The following is a 20,708-nucleotide window of genomic DNA, read 5'->3' as shown; positions in this document are numbered from 1 at the left end:
GCATTTCTAAACAGTATACCTTGGTAATTGTGGGACAGTGGTCTTCCTATTTTATATTAATAGATTTGGAAACTGAGGTGCAAAGTAGTTAAGTAACTTGCCTTGAATCATCCAGCTACTGAGAGTTAGGAAATGTTCTTTCCTTTGCAGCATGTTGCCTTTGTGTAAGACTTTTAGACTTCCTGTTATAATTTCAACCGATTATAGGTCATAATAAAACAAGCAATAAAATTCAGAAGATTAGATTGATCTAATTACTCAGCTGTTAAGATGAGGCCTGAGTTAATTGTAATTCAATGTACCTTCTAATTCAATGCCACAGAGTACACAGTGTCATTTGCATTGTACAAAGAAAGTTCTGCTGATACCTCCTTAATGTTAAAAGGAAAAAATAAAATAACTCATAGAAATAGAGCCAAACATTTCCCTACCTTCATTCTCTTTTGTCAGATAGATCTGGTTTCAATCTTAACTGTCACTTAAATAACCATGAGCAAATTACTTAACCTCTTAGAGCCTGTTTTCCCACTTGTAAAACATTATGGGAGATGTTCATTTAATAGTAGCTGTTGTTACTATCTTGCAGATGAGGAAACAGAGATAGAATATTTGATAAGGGCTATAAGTGTCTTGCCCAGGTCATACAGTAACCTAGTGGTAGCTCTAAACAAAAAAGTGTTGAAATGGTAGTATTTTCTAGAGATCATTGACCTAAGACATATTCCATTTCACTTTATTTGAAAATCCTGTCCTGGTGTGCATGTTGCACATATTTCCCTCCTACTTCCTTTAGGACCTCACCAGCCTGTTGACAAAGTCTCTAGAAACAACAACCCTTTAAATTTGTAGGGCCCAATAAGAGTTTTTAAAGGCTGGACCTGTAATCCCAGCACTTTGGGATGCTGAGGAGGGAGGATCACTTGAAGCCAGGAGAGACTAGCCTGAGTAACATATTGAGACCCTGTCTCTACAAAAAAAAAAGACATTTTTACATATATCTAGAAAATCTGGGTGTTTGTATTCTAGTCCTGGCTCTGCCAGAAGTATGAGTGGCAGTTATTTGGAACAGATGACATGTCTAACAGTAAGAGATTAATTGAAAATATCTAATGTCCGACCGATAATATAATCTTTTTTTTTTTTTTTTTTTTTGAGACAGAGTTTCACTCTTGTTGCCCAGGCTGGAGTGCAATGTTGCCATCTTGGCTTGCTGCAACCTCTACCTCCCAGGTTCAAGCGATTCTCCTGCCTCAGCCTCCCAAGTAGCTGGGATTACAGGGATGCACCACCACGCCCAGCTAATTTTGTACTTTTAGTAAAGACGGGGTTTCTCCGTGTTGGTCAGGCTGGTCTTGAACTCCCGACCTCAGGTGATCCACCCGCCTCGGCCTCCCAAAATGTTGGGATTACAGGTGTGAGCCACTGTGGCCAGCCAATATAATCATTTTATGGCTTCTCTTGTTTTACCTTATTTCCAAAACAGTGTATGCTCATTTTAGAAAAAATAGAGAATACTGACATGAGAAGAACATAGAGGAACACTAATAATTCCTCTGATTCAGAGACAATCACTGTTAACACTTTGGTGTATCTGTTTTTCTAGGTCTTTTAAAATGAACATACATACATTGTTTTTCAGCAAATATGAGATTATATGCTATGTACTGTTCTATAACTCACCTTAATTTACTTAAGAAATTCTAGATTGGGTTTAGATTTGTTTCAGCTAATGCGCTGTTGGTAGACATTTAGGTTGTTTGAACTTTCACTATTAGCTAGTAGCATAAAGCAGAAATAATAGACTGAAATAAATTACAAATAAAAAGGCAAAAATGTGGGGACACTTTCATTTACAATTTTTTAAAGAGGGACAAAAATGTTTTAAAATGCACAAAAGATTGTAAATACACATACACACAACAGTATACAAAAAATTACCTGTATTCAGAGAATGACTGGTTTGCTGTTTCTACAAAAAGCCATGCTGACTAGAAGCTTGCTTTTGTCCAGCTTGTGCTTGGTCAAACAATAATAGGCCTAACCGGCTGGAGCCATGTGAGAGTTGAGGGCAAGGCAGGGTGATAAGGCACATGACTGAGGATCTGGAAGATTTTTCATCAAACAATCTTAAAATCCATGGGCAAACACAATTGTTTCCAACAGGGAACTTTTAATGAAAAGGGCATGGGTGGAAGACCATTATTTACTGAAGTACTTACTGTTCTATGCCAAGTATTTATGCTAGGTGTTTTGTATGCCATCTTTTAAAAATTTCTAGCCTGCAGTATAGGATATCCTTGTGTTCATGAGGATTAGGTAAAGGGACTTTTCTATGATATTATGTCTGGTGAATGGTACAGCTGACTTTTGAATCCACACTGCCTGCCTTCAGAACCCCTGTTCTTCCCACTGGACTGTGATGGCACCTTTAGGATAGCCAGAGGAGGAAATATCTTCTTTTGATTCACAGTAAGAATGTTTAGATGGGTCTCTACAAAGTAAGTTTAGGGCTTGCTCTGAACTTACTCTGGTCTGGCCCTGCTCACCTTCCAAGCCAGCCCACATGCAGATACAGGAGAAGGAAAAAAGGACACTGGTGCTAACATACAGTAGGTACTCAAAAATTATTTACCAATAAGTAAGTTAACTGATTGTGTCTATTTTTTAAAATATCAAAACCCAGGCTTTGAAAATTGAAGTGATTTGCCCAAAGTCACAGAGCTAAAAAGTAAAAGAGCTGGAATTTAAACCTAGGTCTGCCTGTAAATGAAGCTCCACTGTTGCATAACACTACAGGTTGTCTCAGTTTGACACCTGCTGTCAGTGTCCACAACAGTAGGGAAGGGGACATGACCTGAGCACAGGTAACACTCTATTTAAGGTATCTCCTGTCACTAACTTGGAGTTGCAGCAACCTTTCCAATCCAGAAGCCAGACCAGATTAAAAGTCTTTTCGTCTTTCTTCCCTGTTCTCCCACAACCCTTATATCTCCCTCTGTGACGGCCTTTGTCCCTGGCGGCCTAATATCAGGGTTACTTATGTGCTTGCTTGTCTTTCTCATTAGATGGTGAGTTCATGGAGGGCAAGAATTATGTCTTCCTTTTGCATTCATTGTAGCACTTAGCACACATTAAGTGTTCAAATAAGTATTTATCTAGTTGAATTGGCCAAAGTTTGTGCACTTGGCTTATTTTTGAAGGCAGTCGCTCAAGTATTAACATTTAATGTATACACAATTCTAAAAAGCATGGATTTTTGGCTTTCCAGCCTACAACTAATTATAGCACTGGGAAAGGGCTAAGAAAGGTTGTAGGATACAGGCTTCGGGATGATAAAATAAATATAAAAGTGAACGTTAGCAACCTGAGTGTAAATGTGTAAATGTTAACAAAGATGCCTTTAGATGTGTGCTCCTAATTTCCTCCATTTTTAAGGGTGGAAAAAAGGCTTGGCATATATATATATATATATATATATATATATATCCTTTGTATATATAAAGGAAAATTCCTGTGGACTCTTCTGTCCCCTCAAGCTGTCACTTCCTCTCCTTTCCTTTACTGTCAGCATCTTTACTCACTCCGTCTCAAAAAAAAAAAAAAAGAAAAGAAATAGAAGCCTTGAACAACACTGTACACCACGTATACCCAACAGTCACCTAGAGGGCACTCCAATAACAGAATATAATTCTCAAGAATACATGGAACAATCTTCAGGATAGACAGTGTGCTAGGCCATAAAACAACTCTCAGTACGTATAAAGGATTGAACTCATACCAAAGTATGTTCTGTGACTGCAGTGGAACAAAATTAGAAATCAGTAACAGAAAGAAATTTGAGAAATTCACAATTACGTGAAAATTAAATGACACATTCCTAAATAACCAGTGGGTCAAAAAAGAAATCACAAGGAAAACGAGAAAATACTTTGAAATGAATGAAACATAACATACCAAAATGTCTGGGAAATTTATAGCTGTAAGTGCTTACATTAAAAAAGAAGAGGCCGGGCATCGTGGCTCACGCCTGTAATCCCAGCACTTTGGGAGGCTGAGGCAGATGGATCACGAGGTCAGGAGATCAAGACCATCCTGGCTAACACGGCAAAACCCCGTCTCTACTAAAAAATACAAAAAATTAGCCAGGCGTGGTGGCAGGCGCCTGTAGTCTCAGCTACTTGGGAGGCTGAGGCAGGAGAATGGCATGAATCCAGGAGGCGGAGCTTGCAGTGAGCCGAGATCATGCCACTGCACTCCAGCCTGGGCAACAGAGCGAGACTCCATCTCAAAAAAAAAAAAAAAAAAAAGAAGAAAAAGAAAGACCTCAACTCAATAACTGAATCTTTCACCTTAACACACTGGGGGGAAGAAGAGCAAATGAAGCCTAAATCAAGTACAGGAAAGGACATGATAAAGAAATCAATGAAATAAAATGGAGAAAAACAGAGAAAATCAATAAACCAAAAGTTGGTTATTTTAAAAGACCGGCAAAATCAACAAACCTTTTTAGCTTTAGCTAGGCTGATGAAGAACAAAAGAGAGAAGTCTCCAATTACTAAAATCAAGAATGATACAGAGGACATTACTACAGACTTTTATAGAAATAAAAAGGAATATGAGGTAAGACCATGAACAATTGTATGCTCACAAATTAGGCACCTAGGTGAAATAGACAAATTCCTAGAAAGAAAGAAACTGCCAACACTGACTCGTGAAGAAATAGAAAATCTGACTAGACCTATAACAGAGAGAGAATTAGTAATCAAAAAACTTTCCGCAAAGAAAAGCCCAGGACCAGATGGTGTCATTGGTGAGTTCTACCAAATATTTGAGTAAGAATTAACATCAATCCTGCACAAACTCTTTGAAAAAATGGAAGATAAAAGAACACTTTCTAACTCGTTCTATGAGGCCAACATTACCTTGATACCAAAACCAGGCAAAGACATCACAAGAAAACTATAGATAGAACAATAACCTATTTGAATACAAATGTAGAAACCCTGAACAAAATATGAGCATTGTTTTGGGTCCTATCCAACACCTGATATTGTTACACTTTAAAATTTTTTTGCCTGCCTAGGCTGGGTGCGGTGGCTCACGCCTGTAATCCCAGCACTTTGGGAGGCTGAAATGGGTGGATCACAAGGTCAGGAGATCGAGACCATCTTGGCCAACATGGTGAAACCCCATCTCTACTGAAATACAAAAAATCAGCCAAGCATGGTGGCACGTGCCTGTAATCCCAGCTACTTGGAAGGCTGAGGCAGGGGAATCGCTTGAACCCGGGAGGCGAGGTTGCAGTAAGCTGAGATAGCGCCACTGCACTCCAGCCTGGCGACAGAGCAAGACTCTGTCTTAAAAAAAAAAAAAACAACCCGTCTGATAAGTATGAAATGATATAATATTCCTTTTATGTGCATTTTGCTGATTACTCTTGTGGTTGAACATCTTTCTGTTTCTCCCCAGTCAGCTGTATGGTTTCTTTTGTGAATTGTTGCCTGATTAGATTCTATTGGCTTATTTTCATTTCTTATTGATTAATACGAGTTTTTTAATCTGGCCTCTAGTCCAATGTTACATATGTTACAAATGTCTTTTATTTCTCTGTGCTTGCCTTTTAACTTTGTTTATGGCATCTTCTGACATATAGAACTTTATGTTTTAATTAGTTAAATTTTTCACCCTTTTGTGGTTCTCCCTTTTGGTATCATCTAAGAAACACTTTGTAATCCCAAGGTCATACTGATATTCTCTGGGAATCTGATATTCTCCTATTTCTTTTTCTTTTTTTTTCTTTTTCTTCTTTTGAGACAGGGTATCACTTTGTCACCCAGGCTGGAGCGCAGCGCTGCAGTCACGGCTCAGTGCAGCCTCAATCTCCTGGGCTCAAGTGATCCTCCCACCTCAGTTTCCCTTGTAGCTGGGACTATGGGCACACACCACCACTTTTTGTAGAGCCAGGGTCTCGCTACATTGCCCAGGCAAGTCTCAAGCTCCTGTGCTCAAGCAATCCTCCTTCTTCAGCCTCCCAAAGTGTTGGGATTTCAGGAGTGAGCCACCATGACCAGCCTGTTTTATTTTATATTTAAGTCTTTGGTCTTTCTAGAATTGGAGAAGTGTGAGGTGTGGGGTTGCGGGTATCTAGTTTTATTGTTTTACATGGAAAACAAGTGTTCCAATACATTTTGTTGAATCTGAGCAAGATTTTTCCCTTCAGTAGATCTCTTTAAATGGAACAGTAGAATAAAAGATTGGGCCAGGCGCAGTGGCTCACACTTGTAATCCCAGCACTTTGGGAGGTCGAGGCAGGCAGATCACTTGAGGCCAGGAGTTCAAGACCAGCCTGGCCAACATGGCGAAACCCCGTCTCTACTAAAAATACAAAAATTAGCTGGGCGCGATGGCAGGCGCCTGTAATCCCAGCTACTCAGGAGGCTGAGGCAGGAGAATCACGTGAACCTGGGAGGCAGAGGTTGCAGTGAGCGGAGATCACACCATTGCACTCCAGCTTGGGCGACAAGAGCAAAACTCCGACTCAAAAAAAAGTGAATTGACCTGAGAGACAAAGGTATTCATGGACCAAATTATCGATTCACAAAATTTCACCTTGCTCTTTGATCTGTTTTAGAAGATAAACACACAGAGGTCAGAGACACCAAACAACGTCTGAAGTGTTGAGTACCTCCCAAGTGCCTTATAAATGTAGGAGAAAAAAGAAGCAACAGCACACTGCTAGAATGGGGATTGAGAGAATAGGCCATCTGCTTCCCATTAAAATTTCTCCTATACCAGCAGATAGGGAACTGCAGAGATATTTTTAGATTTGTTAAAAAAAAATTTGTCCTGAGGCAACAGCACACTCTTGGCCTTATATATTTTTACCTAGGAGCAGTTATATTACTAGCGTCTAAGCAACTTATTTTCTTATCTTTTTTTGTGTTGATACTGTTTGTACACTAATAACATAGGAAGTTAAGGCTGATCTGGTTTTAGCAGCCTTTCTGTGCTAGGGCTCAGCCTAGGTGAATGACCCAGAGGTTGCTGGCCTTTAACCTGGATAGGTATGCTTTCTCTGAAGATGCAGCACAACTCAGAGCACAATTGATTACTGGATATTTCCTCCTGTCTTGTTACCTCAGGAGGAGCTGCCTTGCCCTAGATGAGAACAGTGCCTCATTTATTATAGTTCACACCCTTTACAATTGCCTGCCGCTCGCCAGTGGAAGGCTGGGTGGCTGGGCCTTGAATCTAATATACAGGCTATCTTAGATTCAGGTCTAGTGGGCAGGTTCAGAGCCAGCACTACAGAACTGCTGCCTGCTTGGGCTGACCTACATTTTCACCAGTATAGCACTCTCAGCAGTCAAGCCTCCCAGCTAGTAAGAGAAATTCAGATTCATGCATTTTTCTGGAGCTAACAGATTTAAGGGTCTATTTATTTTATTTCCTTCTGCCTATCAAAGAAAAGAAGCGGGGGTGGGGCGGGGGGATAGTACTTGCAAACCCTGCAGTTAGAGTGTTTCCCGTCATTCTTTGTAGCTTCTTAGCCCACCGGACTAAAATGGGGTTTTGTGCTCAGGGTCAAATTTTGTAGGCTCTGCCTTCTAAACATCTTTGTAGTCCCTCCTCTCTTCATCCTATTGCTAGTGTTTTAGCTTTTCCTTTGGGCTGCTGTAGTGACTTACTATCGTGTTCCTCCTTCTCTGATCTTAACCACTCTGAACTCCTTTTCATGCTGCCACCGGAGTAGTTTTTGTAAAACATACATATGAAACCCCCCAGTTTAAAACCCTCCAATGTTTTCCTATTTTTTTTTATTAATTCCATCCCTTAGCCTGGCATTCAAATCCCTTCACAGCCTGTCCCCCAGTCTACCTTGTCTTTATTTCCTGCCACTTTTCACCGCACGCAGTAAATTCCAACTGTACTTAACTATTTGCCATTTCCCTAATGTGATATGCACTTTCATACCTTCATGCATGGAATCAGTATATATTTCTTTGTTACTGCCCCCTCCGCACCTTGACAAACTCCTCCCATTCATTGTTCAAAGCCAACTAAAATGTTTATTTCTCTAAGAAGCCTTTCCCAACTATTCTAAACATGTTCTTCATTTCCTCCTCAGCATTCTGATAACACTTTCAGCATTCTCTGATTATATCTTACATATATTACAGCTATAGATTAATTTAAATAACTATATTATTTCCCCATTAGACTGTAAGTGCTCTGTAAAGAACCTAGCACCCTGCTTGCCACAGAGTATTTGCCAGATGCTATGATGATGATGATGATGACGACGACGACGACGATGAAATCTGGATGTAGTCACTTTAGGCCTTCACTGACCACAATCACCATAGTCTTGTTATGTCAGCTTAATTATCTTTTTTTAATTGGGGAAAAACTATCAGCAGAAGAATGAACAAGGCAAGAAGAAAAATTGAATTGTTTTAAGGGAAGGGGATTTGTAAATTGAAGTCTGATCACAGGTGAGCAGTCAGGATGAGGGAAGATTGAAGGAATTGGGTCTGTTAGATTTGGACACAAGAAAATTCAGGAGGAATCATGGATATCTTCATATCTCTAGCAAGCTGTCCTGGAGGAGAGGAAACAGACATGTTCTGTGAGGGTAGAACTAGGACCAGGAACTAGAGTGCAATGGTGCAATCTCGACTCACTGCAACCTCTGTGTCTTGGGTTCAGGCAGTTCTCCTGCCTCAGCCTCTGCACTCCAGTGGCTGAAAAAATGTTCAGGGTAAGATTCGTAATAAGTCAGATTTTTAGCTCAGAGTGAAGAATTTTCTAACCAGAGCTCTCCAGTCAGTGCTTTGACTCACTGAAGAGGTTCTGAGCGTACCATCATTAGAAGAGTATGCTGTGGGAGGCTGAGGCAGAAGAATTGCTTGAACCGAGGAGGTGGAGGTTGCAGTGAGTTGAGATCGCACCACTGCACTCTAGATTGGGCAACAGAGTGAGACTCTGTCTCAAAAAAAAAAAAAAAAAGAGTGGCCGGGTGTGGTAGCTCACACCTGTAAATCCCAGCACTCCAGCACTTTGGGAGGCCGAGCTGGATGGATCACGAGGTCAAGAGTTCAATACCAGCTTGGCCAACATGATAAAACCCCATCTCTACTAAGAATACAAAAATTAGCCAGGTGTGGTGGCATGTGCCTGTAATCCCAGCTGCTTAGGAGGCTGAGGCAGGAGAATTGCTTGAACCCAGGAGGCGGAGGTTGCAGTGAGCCAAGCCGAGATAACGCCACTGCACTCCAGCCTGGCGACAGAGCAAGACTCCGTCTTGGGAAAAAAAGAGTATGCTGGCAGAGGCTATGCTGCCAGTCATGTGTGCCACTATAAAGGGTATTCCTGTGCTGAGTGACAAATTGGACTTAATCACCTGTAATACCTCTTCCAACTCTATAATTCAGTGCCTGTGATACTTTGAATAACACAGGAAAGGACCATGAACTTTCCACTGAGTGGAAACAGTAGTTGTTGTTTTATTTTTTTTCTTAAACACAGCCATCTTTGACCAAATTGACTCTCCTGAGTAATTTCCTATTTTCCTTGGTTTTGAAGATAAAGTAAAAGAATCTTGGCAAAGTAAATGGCAGCCAAATCCAGAGATTTTCTCTGAGTAGACTCATTTTGAGGAGAGGCAGGGAGGTTGGTAGGAATGGGTTCTGTCTCCACTCTCTACTTGTTAGCTCTGTAAGAGAAGTCTTAATATCCTCATCTCTAAAATGGAATTAGTAATATATTTTGTTGACTTTGGGTAGAGATTAAATCAGATAAAGAAGTGCCTAGCACAGTGGCCAGAACATAATACAGATTCAAAATTACATCCTTCCTCTTGCCCTCTTCTCTATTATCTTGAGAGAATAAAGATTTTTTTTGGTCTTGTTTTGGTTTTGATCACCCTAGGGGGTCATTTGCAGGGCAGTTTTCTTTTTAATTGTGAGCTTCAGACCTAAAATGTCTTCATTGCCTAAGTATTCTCCTGCTCACAAAGAAGTAAGCCTCTTTGTCTTTCTGAGCCAGGGAGTTTGTCTTCCTCTGGCCTTTTGATACTCTGCTATTTTTAGCTCCTAAAGGTAAAGTATTTTCAGAAATAGTCCCCTGATTTCTGTTGAAAGTAATTTCTAATTTCCATATTAATCAAAAAATAGCTTTACATTTCTTTAGTCCTAATCCTAGTACCAACAAGAAAAGAGGCTTAGATTGTATTGACATCTATAAAGCAATTAAATGTACACATCAAAATCCCAGAATACCTGATCACTACTGCAGCCTTTAGGATATAAAGGAGAAAAGCTAACTTGTGTCCATTTATTCTCTTCACTCTTGACCTTCAAAAAATACAAATACAAAAGGGGCAGATTTGTTTCTAAGGACAAAGTGATAATTATTTGGTAGGTGTGGAAAAGGCATTGCTTTTGGGATTCCCTTCCCAGTTCGACCACTGACTTGCTGAATAATCTTAACCACAAAGTTACTTCACCTCTCAACCTCTATTTGATTAGCTGTAAAATGGGAGAAATCACATTAGGATTGATTTGAGGCTCAAATGAAAAGCAAGTGCAAAAATATCTTTTGTATGAGAAATGAGTGAAATATACATGGTATGTCTTTTCAACTCAGTGTACAGTCATGTGTCACAAGACTGTAGAGATCCTGAGCTCAAGCAATCCTCCTACTTCAGCCTCCCAGAGTGCTGAGATTACAGGTGTGAGCCACCATGCCTGACCAGACTTAATGTATTAACAGTTATAAAACTCCTGGACTCAGGCAACGCTTGAGACCCTGTAATTAATAAATAAATAAAGAAGTAAGGTAAGAAGGGAAGGAAGGAAGGTAAGAAAAGAAGTAAGAAAGGAAGGAAAGAGAGGGAGGGAGGACCAAATAAAGCTCCCTGTAATGCTGCCATTATATAATATCTGCCAAATTCAAGTGAATTAAAAATAATTCCACTTGGAAACATTGAAGGAACATCCTATAATTGCCCCTAAAGTGAAAGGCATCTGAAATGACAGAACAGGAGTGTGATTACCTGTGGCTGCACAATTTCTCACATGAAGCTGAATACAGATTTTGGCTATGAGACTGGATCACTTGGCTTCCCAGATTAGACCCCTGACTTTCTTCTTGAGAAGTAGCACACCTCCAGATTGCTAATTAATCGACAAGTTAGCTACCTCAGTTCTAAAATCAGAAAATGATTAGGGGGTAAAGAGATGAATTTTCTTTGGAATTGGAAAGGATTTAGGGAAAGGCATATTAACAAAGATACATTATTAAAGCTCCAATATTTACAAATCCCAAAGAAGCTTGTAGGGATTTAGGGATTTAATCTTTGACTTTTAAAACGAGCTTTTCATTGTCATTCAGAATACCAATGAGCATTTAACAACTGCAGGAAGCAGTGAGACAGGCACTTCTACACTGCTAGAACAAGTACAAATTGATGGTCTTTCTAGAAAACAGTATGGCAAAGTATGTGAAGGTTCTTAGGATGTCACGTCTCTTCATCTCCACTATTTCCCTGGTCTGAGTCCCAACGTCTATTGCCAGGAGCTTGCAGTAGCCTCTCAGCTGATTGCTGTACTTCTCTACCCGCTTATAGTCAGTTTTCAACACATCAATCAGAATGACCCTTTTCAAACATAAGTCAAAGCATGTTATTCTTCGCTGAAAACCCTATGAGGTCTTCTCATTTCACTCATAATAGAAGTCTAAGACCTCACAGTGGCCTGTAAAGCCCTACATGAACTGGCCAGCCCTTTACCTCTCTGACTTCCTCTACTAATACTGCCCCCTCATTTGTTCCATTCCAGCCACACTGGCCTTTTTGCTATTCCTCCAACTTTGTCCCATATGCTGTCACCTTAGGGCCTTTGCACTGACTGTTTTGTCTAAAACACTCCTTCAGCCACCTGCTTAACACTATCATTTCCTTTAAGCCTTTGCAAAAATAATACCTTCTCAATGTGTCTTACTTTGATTATCATGTTTAATATTTCAGTGCCCTTAACCTCGACACTTTGGCACTTCTGGTTCCCTTTACTTTGCCCATTTTCTCTTTTCCATAGCACTGAAGACTTTATGTTTAATATTTATCCAAGGGTGCCTTCTCCCACCCTCTTAGAATATAAACTCCACAGGGGCAGGAATCTTTGTTTTGTTCACTGACAAAAGTCCCTAAACCAGTGTCTGGCACCAAATAGATACTCAAATTGTTTGTTGGATGGATGAACTTTAAAAATAGGCCTACCTGGCCGGGCACAATAGCTCACGCATGTAATCCCAGCACTTTGGGAGGCCAAGGCAGGTAGATCACGAGATCAAGAGATCAAGACCATCCTGGCCAACATGGTGAAACCCCATCTCTACTAAAAATACAAAAATTAGCTGGGTGTGGTGGTATGCGCCTGTAATACCAACTACTTGGGAAGTTGAGGCAGGATAATCTCTTGAACCCGGGAGGCAGAAGTTGCAGTGAGCCGATACAGCGCCACTGCACTCCAGCCTGGCGATGGAGTGAAACCCCATCTCAAAAAAAAAAAAAAAAGGCCTACCCTTTGACCTAGAGATTTCACTTCTAGAATTCATTCCTAAAGAAATAATCAGTCAGAGATTTACTTAGGTTATTTTAGTTTGTTAGCTATTATAAAAATGAAATTTTCAAACAACTAAAACAGGCAATGGTTAAATGATGTATCTACATATGGAATATCATAAAGATATTAAAATAAGCCTTTCGAAGAATATGTAATTACATGAGGAATTGTTTATAATGTTAAAGTGAAAAAGTAGAATATATAACTATGTATACCCCTACCTCATATCATATATAAAAATTAACTCAAAATGGATCAGTGATCTCAATATAAGCCAAAACCATAAAACTGTTAGAAGAAAACATAAGGGTCAATCCTCATGACCTTGGATTTGGCAGTGGATTCTTAGATAGGACACCAAAAGCATAATCAACAAAAGGAAAAATAGGTAAATTGGACTTAAAATTGATTTTTTTTTTTTTTGCATCAAAGGCATTATAAAGAAAGTAAAAAGACAATCCACAGACTGGGAGAAAATATTTGTAAGTAATACATCTGATAATGGTTTAATATTCAGAATACATAAAGAACTTCTGCAGTGTAACAGCAAAAAGACAAACCACCCAATGAAAAAATGGGAAAATGCCCTGTAATCCCAGCACTTTAGGTGGCCGAGGCAGGAAAATCACTTGAGGCCAGGAGTTTGAGATCAGCGTGGGCAACATAATGAGACCCTGTCTCTACAAAAAAAAAAAAAAAAAAAAAAAAAAAAAAAGGTGGGGCGTGGTGGCACGCACCTGTAGGTCTAGCTATTTAGGAGGCTGAAGCAGGAGGATTGCTTGAGCCCAGGAGTTGGAAGCTACAGTGAGCTATGATCCTGCCATTATACTCCATCCTGGGTAATAGAACAAGACCCTGTCTCTAAAAAATAAACAAATAATTGTTTTATTTTATTATTATTAATTTTTTTAGATGGAGTCTTACTCTGTCACCAGGCTGGAGTGCAGTGGCGTCATCTCGGCTCACTGCAGCCCCAGCCTCCCAAGTAGCTGGGACTACAGGCACGTGCTACCACACCCAGCTAATTTTTGTTATTTTTTTAGTAGACATAGGGTTTTACCTTGTTTGTCAGGCTGGTCTCGATTTCTTGACCTTGTGATCCGCCCGTCTCAGCCTCCCAAAGTGCTGGGATTACAGGCGTGAGCCACTGCGCCTGGCCAAATAATTGTATTTTTAAATGGGAAAATGATTTGGATAGACATTTCTCCAGAGAGGATATACAGATAGCCAATAAGTACATGAAAAGATGCTCAATATCGTTAGTCGTTAGGGAAATGCAAATCAAAACCACACTAAGATCTCACTTCACACTTATTATAAGATGGCTATAATAATAATAATAATAATAATAATAATAAAACAAGGGTTGTTGAGGATGTAGAGAAATTTGAACTCTCATGCATTGCTGGAGGGAATGTAAAACAGTACAGACATTGTGAAAAACAGTTTGGTGGTTCCTTAAAAAGCTAAACATAGAATTACCATGTGACCCAACAATTCTACTACTTGGTATGTATCCCAAGGATTTGAAAACACATACTCAAACAGATACTTACATGTCATTGTTTATTGTACCATTATTCACAATAGCCAAAAGGTAGAAACTACCTAGGCGTCCCTCAACAGATGAATGGATAAAGAAAATCTGGCATATACACAGTGGAATATTATTCAGCCATAAAGAAGAAGGAAGTTTTGGTACATGCTACAACATGGATGAACCTTAAACACATTATGCTAAGTGAAAGAAGCCAGACACAAAAGGACAAATAGTGTATGATTCTACTTACATAAAATAATTACATAAAATAGGCAAATTCAGAGAGACAGAAAGTAGATTAGAGGTTACCAGGCTGAGTGAATATTGGGGGATGTGTTGTTAATGGTTATAGAGTTTCTGTTTGGGATGATGAAAATGTCTTGGAAACAAATAGTGATGATAGTTGCATAACATTGTAAATGTCATTAATGTTACTGAATTATATCTTTTAAAATGGTTAAATTGCAAATTTTATATTACACGTATTTTACCATGATAAAAAAATTTTCAAAAAATCCCCCAAACTTAATATAGTATACTGTAGTGAGCTGGAGTTGGTTTGTGTAAGCTCTTGAGAGCTGATTGTGGGCACCTCTTCCAAACTACTCATTCATTGATGTTGATAGCATCAAATTGGTCATAGTGGAAGCATTTATGCCACGGCAGTTGGCAAATGCTGCAAAGTAGCTCTCATTTCCAACCCCTTTTGAGCCTGTTGTTAAGTATTTACCAGCACACCACTGAATATATGTATATAAAAATGTGTAGAAAGCCATCTGGAAAGATAGATGCCAAACTGTTAATGGTGTTACTTCTGGGGAGGAGAGTAGTGTGGCAGGAATGTGAAAGTAAACTTGAACATAAAAAGTGTAAACTTCAATGTTGCTTCCATTTTTTTTGGCGGGGGGGTAAAGGGGGCGGTGGATGGAGTCTTGCTCTGTCGCCCAGGCTAGAGTGCAGTGGCATGATCTTGGCTCACTGCAACCTCCGCCTCCCGAGTTCAAGTGACTTTCCTGCCTCAGTCCCCATAGCAGCTGGGACCACAGGCGCCCACCACCACGCCTGGCTAATTTTTGTATTTTTAGTAGAGACGGGGTTTCACCATCTTGGCCAGGCTGGTCTTGAACTCCTGACCTCGTGATCCATCTGCCTCAGCCACTCAAAGTACTGGGATTACAGGCGTGAGCCACCGCGCCCGGCCACTTACTTTTTTTTTTTTTGTAGTGAGCATATAGAATATTTCTTGTATCGCTTTTAAAAAATAGACCAAAAAGTCTGCATATATTGGGATTTTGGTATTGGTAACTTTTCTCTTGAGAGGCTGAAAGCTGGTCACATATACTATCTGAAATAGCCCATGGAGAGACTGAACGCCAAGCCTAGGACTTGGATTCTATTTCCTCAAAAATCTGGGGTGTTTTTTTGTGTTTGTTTTTGTTTTTGTTTTTGTTTGCCTAACTAAATAAGCCTTTTCTTATCTCTCTGTAGGTTACCCCACAGCCTATCCAGCAGCTGCCCCTGCCTACAATCCCAGCCTGTACCCCACCAATAGTCCCAGTTATGCCCCAGGTAAGGAGGAAATGGGACAGCAGTGGCCAATGGAGTGGGAAGGGGGACTCTATTTGGAAAAACAAAACCACTTGCTGGCCTTTTCCTGTTCTTAATTGCTCCGGGCCCAGCCTCTCCAGGCTTGATTTTCCTGGGAGTCCCTTCTGGGAACTGGGACAATCAGCCTCAGGGTGGGGGCGGGAATAGAATCTCCTCCACTCTGTCTGGGACTTAAGGTTGGCTCATCTCTCCTATGCTGGAATGTCTGAGACCTGCATCCTCCTCATAGAACCTTTTCTGCTCTCCCAAGCAATGTCCAAATTCATTCTTTGCTCAGTTTTCCCTGAGGCTGCCATTGGGACACACACACACCTTGGGACACACACACACACACCCACACACCCCTTGGGACACACACACACACACACCCCTTGGGACACACACACACACACACACACACACATGCTCTTGCCACCAGAGGGTAAAGAGCTGGTTTTCAAGCTGAGATAAGCTACTTGTTTTTCAAAAATAATAAAGGCTTGACACTCGGATTGAGGTTGAAATGGGTTTGAAAATGTTGAAAAGGTTTATTCTATTTTGGGCTTGGATCATTGCAGCGGTCTTAGTTCTGATCTTAACCCTCATGCTCAGCTGGTGCTCTAATACTCAGGAGAAAGAGTATGGGCTCTGTGGTTAGAAAGTCCTGGGTTTGAATCCTGATTACCCAACTCACTAGTTGTAAGGCCTTGGGCAAGTCACCTCACCTCTCTAAGATTCAAATGTGACGCACCTGCCTCAGGGTTGTGGATGGTTTTATGTAAGTTCCATTTACTCAACAAGTATTTGTTGAATGTCTTCCATACTGGGATAGAAAAATTAAAAGATGCCATCTTTGCCTGCCTGAAGTAGCTCCCATTTGGGAGCCTGGCATATAAACTCATTGCAGTACTAATGTGCTAAGTATTGTAAAAAAGGAATACATATAAGGGAAGGAGGAGGGAACAACAGTCTGCCTGGGGGTGAAAGTGTAGGGGAGGCTTCAGAGAGTGGAGAACAACAGAGATTTGAAGAAGTAGAAGCTGTTCTTTAAGCACACAAAGGAACAGTGGGCATTCCAGGCAGAGTAGAGTGTGGGCAGAGGCTTAGAGATGTGAGAACATGACACTGTGAGGAACGTAGAAGTAGGGGAGTGGCTAAACTGTGAGCAGCTAGATGAATCTGAACTATAGATTTACAACGGCTGATTTGGAGAGGCCTTGAATGTCTTGATAATACCCCCCCATTTTCTTGTTTAGTACTTATCATTATAGAATTAGAAAGCTTCAAAAGACCTTAGAGATCGTCCAGTTCAACCTTTTCTCTTGAAAAAGGAGAATCAAAAAGCAGTGTTTTGTCCCAAGTTACCCAGTGAATCAGCAGCCGCATATGGACTAGAATCTTCGGCAGATCTCCTGACTCTCGTCCTATGCTTTTCTCTGCCAATCTGGTATTTATTCTACTGTCATTCTCTTTCTTGGGGCTTACTTAAAGGAGAAAAGGTTGTCTGAAGACCTAGATTTGAGTCCTCACTGTGTCATTTCCTAGATGTGCAACCTTAAAGTCACCTGAACTATCTGAACCTCATTTCCCCCATCTGTAAGTAGGAATCATGTCATAATTATACACACACACCAAGAAGTTATCAGACAGCCCCTGTTTTTTGGACAAACAAGAACTATTTTATGTAAATAGGCGATGGTATCCCCTAAGGTGCTTACATAAATGTGTCATTTCACAGACATTTTGACCCACGCTGTTATGCCCAAGATACTTTGGAAGACCCCGTAGATGATTCAAACTTGAGGAAAGTGTAGTCACTGCCTTTGGAAAGCTTATGAAGGGAGCAGTGACACATGGGCTAAAGTTCTATAATGGTATCTCAGCATTGGTTTTATATTTACTTTTAGTCAATATGACATATAATATTTTCCCTAAGATCTATGATAGAAGACAAAAACAAAGCTACAGAAATTCTCTCTGATAATCAAATTTGGTAAGTTCTATCTTAACTACAATGGCTTCGAGGATCATGTGTATCATGATATATAAATGACTTAAATTTAAGTGCTGTGAGATCTGTGAATTGACTTTGTAAACTGTCTAGAAACAAAATGAGTTGTTGCAAAAGGTCAAGTATAAGATCAAGAGTGAAGAAGATTCATTGTCTTTCTAGTCAGGAGGCCATCAGTGGCCTCATTGGAAGCATTGTCAGTGAGATGGTGAGGCTAGAAACCAGAGTGCAGTGAATCAGGAGTGAAGAAGTAGATTTAGCATATATAGCCTATTCTTACTAGAAGCTTAGCTACCAGGAAAGGAAAAACAAAAGGACACTGACTAGAAGTGAATGTAGGGTTGAAGGAAGGTTTTCTCGGATATGAGTGTGGGGTACCGATAGGAAGGTGCAAGTCAGAGATACAGGAGAGGTGGTGCCAGTCAGAGCCAGGCCTCCACAGAGGCTGCTGTAGGGGTGGGAAATCTGGAGCTCAGTTCTCTTCTTTGGTTTGGGAAGTTGAGTAGCAGGTGGAGACAGGGTGCCTCACGCAGGAGGGCAACTAAAGGAAAGACTAAAGGAAAGGTCACAGGTAGATGTGCTTAGAATAAATTGCCCAGTGGAAAGTGGAGAGTTTTCATCTAATGACCTTGATTTGCTGAGACAGAGGGGAGTAGAGATCAAGGAGGTTCTTAACCAGGGAGGCCAGGATGTGAGAGCCTCACAGGAAGGAGTAGGACTGGAAACTACCAAAAGATAACAGAGCAGGGTCACACTGGGGGCCCATCTGAATGGTGGAGGCTGGGAATTTGTCCAGGCTCTCATCCCCAGCACTGGGCTATTTTCTCATAATGTTCAGCACCTCTGGTGATAGACTGTGGGATTGTTTTAGGATCAGTTTGCCAATAAGTGGAAAGACATGGAAAAATAGCTACTATTTATTGAACGTTTTCTATGTGTCAGGAACTATTTGAAGTTCTTTATCTATATTAGCTTGTTGCATACTGCAATAAACTTTTGAGGTTGGTACTCTTATTATCCCCATTTCCGAAATGGGAAAACTAAAGCTTAGAGAAGTTACATAACTAGCCCAAAGATCCAAGCCCCAGCACCCTGCCACTGTGCTGCATGAGCTCTTAACTGCTACATTGTAGTGGCATCAGTGGGCCAGAGAGAAATTAAGGCATTAGACTGGCTAAAGAGGAAAAGGAGTACAGCTAGGAGGAGGCTGAAACTGTAGGGGAAAAAAAGAGATTGAGATTGAGTACATCCTGGCATATATATTCAGCTTTAATTTTAAAACAAGCAAAAAGTAAGCCCTCATCTAACTTGATTTTCCCCAATTTTGCTTTTAAAAGTCAACATATTTCCAGGCTGGGCGCGGTGGCTCACACCTGTAATCTCAGCACTTTGGGAGGCTGAGGCGGGTGGATCACGAGGTCAGGAGATAGAGACCATCCTGGCTAACACCGTGAAACGCTATCTCTACTAAAAATACAAAAAATTAGCCAGGCGTGGTGGCATGTGCCTGTAATCCCAGCTACTCGGGAGGCTGAGGCAGGAGAATCCCTTGAACCCAGGAGGTGGAGGTTGCAGTGAGCCAAGATCGCGCCACTGCACTCCAGCCTGGGCCAACAGATTGAGACTCCATCTCAAAAAAAATAAATAAATAAAACATATTTCCAAACAAAAAATAAGCCCTCATCTAACTTGATTGTCCCCAATTTTGTTTTTAAAAGTCAACATATTTCTACTAAAGTCACCCAGACTATTTTCTCAAAAACCCACAAAATCCACAAGAGAGGGTAGCGTTAGAGTATTGTATTTAAAGGCCCCAAACTCAGAGTTGAAAGACCTAGGTTGTAGTACTAACTTTGCTTCTGATTTTGGTGCAACCTTGGGAAGATCCCTTTCCCTTTGAGTTACTTACACACACACACACACACACACACACCCTTTGAGTTACTTACACACACACACACACACACACACCCTTTGAGTTACTTACACACACACACACACACACACACAGAGCATATTTTGGAATGCCGGCCTCTGGATTCACAGTGCAGGTTTCCTGACTGGGGGACTTCCTACCATGGAGAAGCTGGCTCAAGGTCAGAAAGGACAGTGTAGGTTACTCTCACCTTCCTGCCAGAGCCAGCCATTTGTGATGCAGAGAGGTGCCTTCAGAAGGAACCAGGCTCTTAGGTTTAAATTTCTTTCAGCTGCTTTAAGGAGACCCAGAAGTTGCTTGAGAGAGAGCTATTTTTAGCAGCTCTGAGTACCCTAAGATGTCATCTGTCCAGGATGCAGGGAAACATTTCACTCTTTTCATTGGTTCTGAAAGCAATGTGGGTATTTGGAGCTTTTTCCCAAGCTCTTAATGATTTCAGGGATCTTATTTAAGAACTCGTTGGCCCCACAAGAGGTAAGAGCCAATCAAGACTTGGCTTTCAGAATCGAGGGACCTATTAATGGTAATCTGGCTTGAAAATAAATGAAGGGACGGATAAACAGGTTAACTAATACAGATAAAAATAAAATAACCTCCTCGTGAGAATCTGTTGACAAAACATTTTCCCCTATTGTCTCATTTGATTTCATTGCATCCCTATAAAGTACAAATACATTATTCCCATTTTACATATAACAAACATGGAGAAGGGTAGGGAAAAGGAATTTGTGCTTTCTGAACAGCTGCCCTGTTCCAAGCCCTGCACAAGTCATGTTACAAACATTCATTTTTACCTTAGTTTTGTGAGTTGGGGCTTCCTGCCTCCAACTTTGTTCAAACAGGTTAAATAAGTTGCCCAAAGTTATACGGCTAAAAACCAGTAGATTTGGGAGGGCAAGGCAGGAGGATCCCTTGAGGCCAAAGGTCAAGACCAGCCTGGGCAACATGATAAGACACTGTCTCTACACAAAATTAAATTTAAAAAAACAGGCAGGCTTGGTGGCATGCACC

At 40.7% G+C, this 20,708-nt stretch overlaps 1 protein-coding gene across 12 annotated transcripts in view; it reads left to right on the top strand.

Annotated features, from left to right (window-relative positions):
• Positions 1-20,708, top strand: part of FAM168A (family with sequence similarity 168 member A) — a 237,012-nt gene that overhangs the window by 191,671 nt on the left and 24,633 nt on the right. For all 12 annotated transcript variants that reach the window (XM_063672072.1, XM_054440895.2, XM_054440894.2 and 9 more), the window contains one exon: positions 15,652-15,732. In XM_063672072.1, coding sequence (XP_063528142.1) covers positions 15,652-15,732 — 81 coding nt within the window. The remainder of the gene's footprint in view (positions 1-15,651; positions 15,733-20,708) is intronic.

This window comes from Pongo pygmaeus, chromosome 9 (genome assembly GCF_028885625.2).
Source record: "Pongo pygmaeus isolate AG05252 chromosome 9, NHGRI_mPonPyg2-v2.0_pri, whole genome shotgun sequence".
Lineage (NCBI taxonomy): Eukaryota > Metazoa > Chordata > Mammalia > Primates > Hominidae > Pongo > Pongo pygmaeus.
The sequence above is the reverse complement of the archived record's forward strand: the minus strand, read 5'-3'. Positions and strand labels throughout refer to the sequence as shown.